Source organism: Dacryopinax primogenitus (assembly GCF_000292625.1).
Source record: "Dacryopinax primogenitus strain DJM-731 SS1 chromosome Unknown DACRYscaffold_13, whole genome shotgun sequence".
NCBI lineage: Eukaryota > Fungi > Basidiomycota > Dacrymycetes > Dacrymycetales > Dacrymycetaceae > Dacryopinax > Dacryopinax primogenitus.
Genome location: NW_024467210.1, coordinates 427,291 through 435,178, shown reverse-complemented (window position 1 = coordinate 435,178; position 7,888 = coordinate 427,291). Strand labels below are relative to the sequence as shown.

Below are 7,888 nucleotides of genomic sequence, written 5' to 3'. Positions count from 1 at the left end.
GGTCCATCCAGGGGTGGCACTGAATATTGCGAAAGGTGACGAGTGTCTGCGAAGGCGACAATGACACAAGGAGGCACCGCGCGTTTACCTGGTTCGCGAAAGTAACCTTGATTTTCTCTCCCTCCCACAGCCCCGCTTCCCCCTATTTCCTTGGAATCCTCGGCTGGCGCCGCCTTGCCGAGCCTCGACATGATCCAGAGCCCGGTTGGCCCTGAATAACAGTCACTGGACCGTCCAGTTGGATCTGATGGATGAAACGTACATTATCCGGAACGTATGCAAACCCGATTCGGGTTGAAAACACGTTCATGTGTCAGGCGCTAGTCCGTACTTGGAGTTCGGGATGCTGCTGGGAAACATGAGGTTGTGATCGCGGACATATCCGTGATGCTTTTTTGGCTAGCATTCAAGCCCGCAAGGGAAAGACCAGGAATGTGGCACGATAGGAACAATGTCACCGGATATGATGGTGCGATTGATATGTGAGGCGATTCGCATGGCAAAGCACAGAGCAAGGCCCGTTCACAGGCAAACTGAAATGAGACGGACACTAGTGACTCTTACGGCGACGCGCCCCTACAACCCCCCCGTCCCTACTTCCCACTTCCCGCCTTACTGCTCCCCTCTTGCTCCTCATACCGACAGACGTACAGGTGTAGTTTTCTCCTTTCTGTTCCCTCCCTGCCACTCCCGCATCATGTCAACATACGGCCGCAACCACAACTGGGCAATCCCAGTGTGTACTGCACCGACATCAATCCTACTTTTTGGATTACGTTCGCCGGGCGATTGCAAGCAAGCAAGCAAGGACAGGGAGAGTGACGGCTAGATGTTTATTGGGAAGCCCGAGTGGTGTATTTGAGTGCGTGTGGTCATCTCCTCCTCTTCCTTGCACTCCTCACAAGCTCTCATAGGACATACCAGCTGGTGCAGTTGGTTGAGCGCCTGATCGATTGCCACTCCACCATCCTCACTATTACCTCCCGTCAGTCAGTGCACAGAATGAACGTCGACCAGCTTCAACTCGCATCGACCAAGCGATACCCCCGAACGGCGCCCTAGGGCATGGAGCACTGCGGAGTGGACTTGTGCTCCCAGCATAGATGCATCCAGTAGCACCCACTCGTCACCTTCGCACCTCCGCATCGTTTAGCGCCAACCCAACCGAAGTGGATTAAGGAACACAGATCCTCGGCGAGCGCCTGTATATATGATCAGGAGAGGAACAGGCAAGGGAGGTCGAAACGGCTGGCGATAGATCCCTCCCATGCGAACACAGATCTTGTGAGGTTCTGTGCCATGATCTTCCCACATCGATTGCTGATGCAATATCGTGCTGTGCAGATCCCCACGGTGGATGAAGAGTAGCCCGGAGCTGGGTTTTCTTCACTTGGAGAAGACGAACGGAGCTTACCTGATGCGTTCTGTTTGTTGGCCTGCTGGATGCGACTGCCGGATGACATTGACGGAGGGTGTAGAAAACGGTGGAAGATGGAGTGTACGCACTTTCGGTAGAGACCAAGACGGCAGACCGCACGACCAGGCGGAAGAAGAAAACCAGGAAGAGGGCATATGATGCGGCAATCCAAGGTGCGACGATGGGCTTCGCATTTAGAAGCCGTCGCCGATGCTATTGGCCGGGTACTTGAGGTTTCGCTGCTCGATGATCCGGCAGGCTGGAGTTGTGTAGGTGACGAGGCTGCTGACTCCTTTGGCGATGCCGAAATACTAATCAGTTGTACTGGCCGTCGAAGACGAGCGAGCCAGAGTCGCCTTTAGCAGGGAAGAGCGGCGATGCCGTTTATCCGGATCCGGCGCTTGGTAAGGTGCTTGAAATCCGTCCGTCCTGCCGCGTTTTGTGTAGAATGTGTCGACGAGTCGCTGCGGCGCACACTTGGCCTCTGCAGGTGTTATGCAGTCAGACGAGGACACAAGGGAGACAATGTTGCCCTTGTACTGGAACTTGAAACTCTCCGTGTCAACTACGACGATGCCAATACCGCTAGTGTACCACGTCGACCGAGATCTCGGGAGTCCACCCGACGTGACCGAGGTCTCGACGCTCGATATAGGTCCACTGGTTGTGGACCTCTCTGCAGAAGGCGTCGAGAATAGCCATGTTCTTCTCTGTTTCCACCCAGTGCGCCCGCTTGGCAGCCAAAACTTCCTGCCGTCTTCCACGCTTCGTTCACCTCGCTATGCAGTGGTGCCCACGTTTGGCAATGGGGCCGCCTCGGGCCCAAAACACGTCCAGGACGGAGCAGCAGAGGACAAGAAACTGTGTTCATCTGTACTAATTACAATACCAACACGATATATTACACAACATAGCTACAATATTGGGTCCGCCGCATCGCTCATCCCCCTGAGCTTCCCAGCTCTCCGAGCCATCTCAACCATTTCCTGTTCCACAAAATTTGCGCCGCAAGAGAGGCTGTTGATAACGATCTTCTGGCTGAAGACCGGTGCCCAGTCTGGCGGAGGCACGTCGACAAGGCGGCGTCTAATCCACTTGAGCACGACTCCATAGTCCTCAATCTCCCTCAAACACTCGGCTGCTCCAGATGCATCGTCTTCATGCAGAGCAGATCCTCCTCACGATTGTTCTTGAAGTTTGGGTGCTGAATTGACTTTGCGATCGCGAAGTCAAGGAAGACAAAACTTCCCGGGTCGTGGTCGGGAACAATGACGTTTGACGGCTTGAGGTCGTTATGCACCACACCTCGCTTATGAAGCTCAGACACCATCACCATAAATTTTACCATCTGAAGGGTAGCTTCGTCAGTCCGTGGCTCTCTTCACTCGGTGATGTGATCTCACCCTTGCTTCTCTTTCCCTCGATGCCTCCAGGGTGTGCCATTGCGGCTGCCCAAATGTCTCCCAGTCACGCTCAAGCCGCCGACCGTCGATCAGCTCCATCACATGTCCGCATGCTCGCTCCCCTAATCCAAGATCGAACTGTATGACCCAAGCATCAGAAGGTGGGGCCAACACTACAAGGGACAAGGAGATGGCGTTAGCATGACGGGGCTTACTTCGTAGAAGCCTCCGGAAACCGGCAGCAATCCCCCTTGCAGGTCGCTCAAAGCGTTGTATGCCCACGACTCGCTGTCTCTCAATCGAGCGGCGGTCCAGGTACCTGCCATGTCGAAACCCTGCGATTCCGGAGTTGGGAACAATGAATCGATGAAAAGCTTTACAACAAGGGTCTGATAGTCTCCATCAAAATCATAAGTCACGGCTTCCCAAACTTGAGCCCAGCGCCGATTGCCAACCTGTAGAGGTCGTGTTAGGTCAAAGTCGAAGCTCACTCCATGTTTGTCGTTGCTCGGCACGGTCCTGATATGATGCCCGCAGCGTAACAAGTTGATTAACGCTTCACGACGTCGGTAAATGGCGAGGTTGCCATCGTCGTCATCGGAGTATTCGTCCTGGTGACCGCCCATGTCGTCAACGTCGCTGTAAGACATCTCGCTTTCTGGCTGTGACTCTGTCTGTTGTTCTCTATCTCGTTGTTACCAGACCAGAACTCCTGTATGGCCGTAGGACAGAATTGTTGGCAAAAGGAGAGAGTAGTGGATGACACCCAGATATGCAGATACGCAGATTTGTATGGAAAGCCGATAGTGGGAAGTTCAATTTCACGGGGAAAACAAATAGGAATGATGATTATGTAACAGCACCTAACCCGAATAATTTTAACCTGAGAAGTTCGTGTTTCAGGCCGCAGTTCTCCACCCATCCTTCCCTCAATGTGATTGCAAGTATACTCGAGAGTCTGTTAATATTATGTTGGGATATTTCTCCCCTTTATTATACTTAATCTCGAGGGGCTATAGGTGATCTAAATATGAATAAAGTCATTCAGAAACTAATATGTGTGAAGACTATCTTATTAGCGGCAGCAAATTGAATGTACGCGTCATCTTGCAAAGCACCGCGTCCCTTAACCAACCCAAGCGCATTTATCCATCGACCTTTGCTCTCTTCCTCTCTCCTTCTCTTCCTCCCACCACCATCCTCCTTCCTGCTCATAGAATGACATCTCTATTCGTCACTGTCAAGCACGGTCCAACAGCTCACTCCTTATCACTGGACACCTCCCAGTCCCCAATGGCATTCAAGCTTCTCGTCAGTGGCACGACGGGAGTACCAGTGGAGAGGATGAAGCTCATGCTTCGGGGCAAAGTCGTCAAGGTGCGTTTCTGTCTTTGCATGTCGTACGCTGGGAAATGGCTAACGACTGCAGGACGACTCCTCGTGGGACGAGTTCAAGCCTAAAGCCGTAAGCACTCTTTCTCCATCAGCAGAGTTCCCAGTTGACAGCATACAGGATCAAACGTTTATGGTCCTCGGGTCTGCGACCGAGCTCCCAAAGCCCCCCGATCAGCCGGTCGTCTTCCTGGAAGGTGAGTGTTCTGTTCTTGATATACGCGGATCTGACTGTATGAAGATATGAGCGACCACCAGTTGGCCGATGCTGTACGTCCTTTTCCCTCTGCTCTGACTTTTGTTGACTTGTTGCGAAGCTACGCATGCCCGTCGGGCTTGTCAAGTACGCTCTCCCCCTTCTAGCAAGCTAAAGCTAACCCTACCAAGCATGGGCAATACCTGCTACATGAACTCGACCCTCCAGCTACTGCGTTCCGTCCCCGAGCTCCAGACCGCGCTTGCGGCCTATCCCAACCAGCAGCTTGACCTCACCGGGGCGTTGCGGGACGTGTACGCCGGGATGGGGCAGACCACAGACCCCTTCTCGCCTTTTGTATTCCTTACTGTGAGCCTGGGTCTTCCCATGAAAAAAGCTCGAGAGGTGCTCATCAGATATGCATAGTTGTTGAGACAGGTCAACCCCCAATTTGCGGAGATGACGAGAACGGGCGGCGGATATGCGCAACAAGGTGCGTCCGTGGCTTTTGACTTTGTTCTGGTTCGCCCCGCTCATATACGACAGATGCGGACGAGTGCTGGCAGCAGATCGTCACTTCGCTCAACAACCTGCCCGGGATCCACCCTGCCCACAGGGGGGACGTGGAGATGGACGATGCTGGCTCTTCTGCTCCGGTCAGGCATTTCACAGAACAGTTCCTGATGGGGGAGATGAGCAAGACGTGCGTGTGTCGATCTGGATGTTTGGGGCCTGGTGCTGATCCGCTTGGGTAGGCTGACGTGTGACGACGCGCCTGATGAGCCACCTACACATTCAAAGGAACGGATCTTCAAGCTGGATTGTAACATCTCTATTAACACAAACTTTATGATGTCTGGGATCCTTGACGTGCGTCCTTGCGCGCACACGTCAGGTCGTCTCTGACAGTCTGGTGAACAGTCGTTGGACCAGAAGATTACCAAGAATAGTTCAAGTTTGGGACAGGAGGCAACCTATACCGAGAAGAGCAGGGTTTCTCGCTTGCCGGAGTACCTGACGGTGCATATGGTTCGCTTTTACTGGAGGCGAGATATTTCCAAAAAGGCGAAGATTATGGTGCGCTCTGGTCAATGCACTGGAGATACAGGCTGACGTGGATGTGCAGCGCAAGGTCAAATTTCCCTTCGACTTTGACGCTTCGGAACTCCTCACCCCCGATCTAGCTAAGCGGCTGCAGCCAATCCAAGGTCGCATACGGGAGATTAAGAAGGAACGTGACGAGCGGCGGAAAGTGCGTAGGAAGACAAAGGATAGCGCGGACGGGAGCGTGAAGAAAGAGGAGGGGGAGAAGGAGAAGCTCGCTAGGCAGGAAGAGGCTGCTGAGCTGGAGAAGCTTGTAGATCCTGGGCTGAGGGAGGACGTAGGTGCCAGCGTGACGGGGTTGTATGAGCTTATTGGTGCGTCTCGCATTCCCGCCTGTCTGGACGACCTAATATGAGCACAGCGCTCGTGACGCATAAAGGCGCGTCGGCGGACTCAGGCCACTATATCGGCTGGGCACGCAAAGACAGTATCACCCCACTTTCTGTCACTGCCTCTATAGACGAGCAGGAAACGGCACGCGATGTGTGGTACAAGTTTGATGATGATAAGGTGTCGCCCGTGGACAAGGATAAGATTGCCCTCCTGGATGGGGGTGGAGAGGACTCGACGGCGTATATCTTGTTGTATCGGTGAGTGGATCGGTACTTGTGTGGATTGAGGCTGATGTGAATGATAGGAGTAAACGGTTGGATTGAGCTATGAGATTGGTAGTGGAGAATAGCAATGTCGATGATGGGGTTAGCGTGTCCCACAACTCCTAATTTTGACTCTTCCTGGATTAATTAGCTTGGAACGATGGAAGAAGGAATGAGTCATCGAGGCCCTCCTTGGTTCCTTTGCTCAGCCTCCATGCCCCACGCGCAAGTTTTGCCCCAGGCTTCTTCGGATTGCTCTTATTATCCTGGTTGCATTTCACCCACACGGGCCTGAGCAGTGAATTTCCATAGCCTGTCCTGCCTTTCGAGCTTATGAGATTCATTGACCAGTGCTCACCCATGAGCACCAATTTCAATCTCCTGTAATACATGGACATTTGATTAACACCGCGTGTTGACCCAAAATGCAATAGGGCATGGCAGGTTATTTTGGGTATTTGCAGGGGAACTTTCCTAGGCGGAACGCCCCGGATAGGATATAAAACTCCGTGTTTAAAACTACCTATCCGACCCTAGGACAGGTCTAGGCAACACGCGGATATTGCAGTACTGTGCGCCCGTCGGCTAGTAAATATTCAGGAGCCTTGCAACACGTTTGAGGATATATGTTGGTCATGGCCGATCACCGCCGTCTTCCCCCTGTTGACATTGATTGGCGAGAGCGGATGGGTGCTAAATATAAGTTGGTACTGAGGGGGCCGTTTATAATAGAAGGAATGATGGACGTCAATGCTCCTCACTCTGGAAAGTCTCTAGCGCTGGTCGCAATCACCTCACATACGCACTCGTAATACGAAACCTTACTCTCACACATCAGCAAACTCAATACACTCTCATTCATCATGGTCCGCTCCTCCACCATTGTTCTCACCCTCACTCTTGCTGCAACGGCGTTCGCCGCCCCTTTGTCTTTGGAGCGCCGAAGCGCTCCAATGGAGGAGCATGAGCAGTTGTAAGCCTGCCCTTTCATTGTCATAAAGCATGTATCGAGAGCGCTGACTTGCGTTCAGTGCAATGCGAAGCGAAATGGACGCTGCTTCCCTCGAAAAGCGGTTCGACTTCATGCACCACCTTCACACAGCATTGAGTTGGGTGAAAAGCAACCCAAAGAAATCCGCCGCCGGTGCCGCCGCCGTCGTTGGTTTCCTCGGTCACCACATATGGAAAAAAAAGCAGGACAAGGCCCTCACGAACGCGCAGCCTGCCAGGCAGGCGACCGATGGGGAGGTGCCTGACGAGTCGCCGACGGACGGGGGGTCCGGCGGGGACGCTAGCAAGTACCGGAGACGTGACTTGCAAGATGACGACGAATACCTCCTCGAGATGAGGGACATGGAAGACAACACGCCCTGGGTCGTACTACGCGATGCCAACATGGAATACGTGGCATCGACGTTAGAGAAGCGCGGGTCGTTATCTGACATGGAATAGGGTTAGGTTTGGTGATGTCCTCAATTAATGATCCATCGCCTGTACTTTGCATCCACAACCATACACCGTCACCATAGAGATCGGTCATCTATTGAAGTATGCTTTTTCGCCCCCCATCTGTCTTTCCCCACTTCCGCATAAATACCCCTCGTGGGGACGGAGGCGTTGCATACCAGCAATATATATGCGTCTGACACATTGACAACAGACGCCACACGCTACAGTATGCGCCCACACTGTATCCTACTCGGGAACATACACACGGAGCCATGGCGGCGTCAGATTGAGAAGATAAGTCACTCATCAGAGATCAACCCGTGGGCCACCA

At 53.0% G+C, this 7,888-nt stretch overlaps 4 protein-coding genes across 4 annotated transcripts; 2 read left to right on the top strand and 2 right to left on the bottom strand.

The window, feature by feature from the left end:
• Nucleotides 1–1,728: 1,728 nt before the first annotated feature.
• DACRYDRAFT_109023 (uncharacterized protein) lies at nucleotides 1,729–2,119 on the bottom strand (the record flags this gene model as incomplete). Its single annotated transcript, XM_040768790.1, has 2 exons — nucleotides 1,729–1,962; nucleotides 2,012–2,119. 2 exons carry the CDS (start codon nucleotides 2,117–2,119, stop codon nucleotides 1,729–1,731), a joined length of 342 nt encoding a protein of 113 aa, XP_040627181.1.
• A 203-nt stretch (nucleotides 2,120–2,322) lies between these two features.
• On the bottom strand, nucleotides 2,323–3,470 carry DACRYDRAFT_117317 (uncharacterized protein; the record flags this gene model as incomplete). Its single annotated transcript, XM_040770360.1, has 3 exons — nucleotides 2,323–2,765; nucleotides 2,821–2,958; nucleotides 3,036–3,470. The coding sequence occupies 3 exons, from the start codon at nucleotides 3,468–3,470 to the stop codon at nucleotides 2,544–2,546; spliced, it is 795 nt and encodes a 264-aa protein (XP_040627180.1). The 3' UTR covers nucleotides 2,323–2,543.
• A 527-nt stretch (nucleotides 3,471–3,997) lies between these two features.
• On the top strand, nucleotides 3,998–6,431 carry DACRYDRAFT_23229 (ubiquitin carboxyl-terminal hydrolase 6). The gene is made up of 13 exons (XM_040773162.1): nucleotides 3,998–4,197; nucleotides 4,250–4,285; nucleotides 4,334–4,409; nucleotides 4,454–4,482; nucleotides 4,530–4,555; nucleotides 4,600–4,777; nucleotides 4,835–4,901; nucleotides 4,955–5,111; nucleotides 5,164–5,278; nucleotides 5,330–5,485; nucleotides 5,535–5,826; nucleotides 5,874–6,102; nucleotides 6,150–6,431. The coding sequence occupies exons 1-13, from the start codon at nucleotides 4,039–4,041 to the stop codon at nucleotides 6,166–6,168; spliced, it is 1,539 nt and encodes a 512-aa protein (XP_040627179.1). The 5' UTR covers nucleotides 3,998–4,038; the 3' UTR covers nucleotides 6,169–6,431.
• Nucleotides 6,432–6,971: 540 nt separating this feature from the next.
• On the top strand, nucleotides 6,972–7,560 carry DACRYDRAFT_109020 (uncharacterized protein; the record flags this gene model as incomplete). The annotated part of the gene is made up of 2 exons (XM_040768789.1): nucleotides 6,972–7,081; nucleotides 7,140–7,560. 2 exons carry the CDS (start codon nucleotides 6,972–6,974, stop codon nucleotides 7,558–7,560), a joined length of 531 nt encoding a protein of 176 aa, XP_040627178.1.
• Between the last annotated feature and the right edge of the window lie 328 nt (nucleotides 7,561–7,888).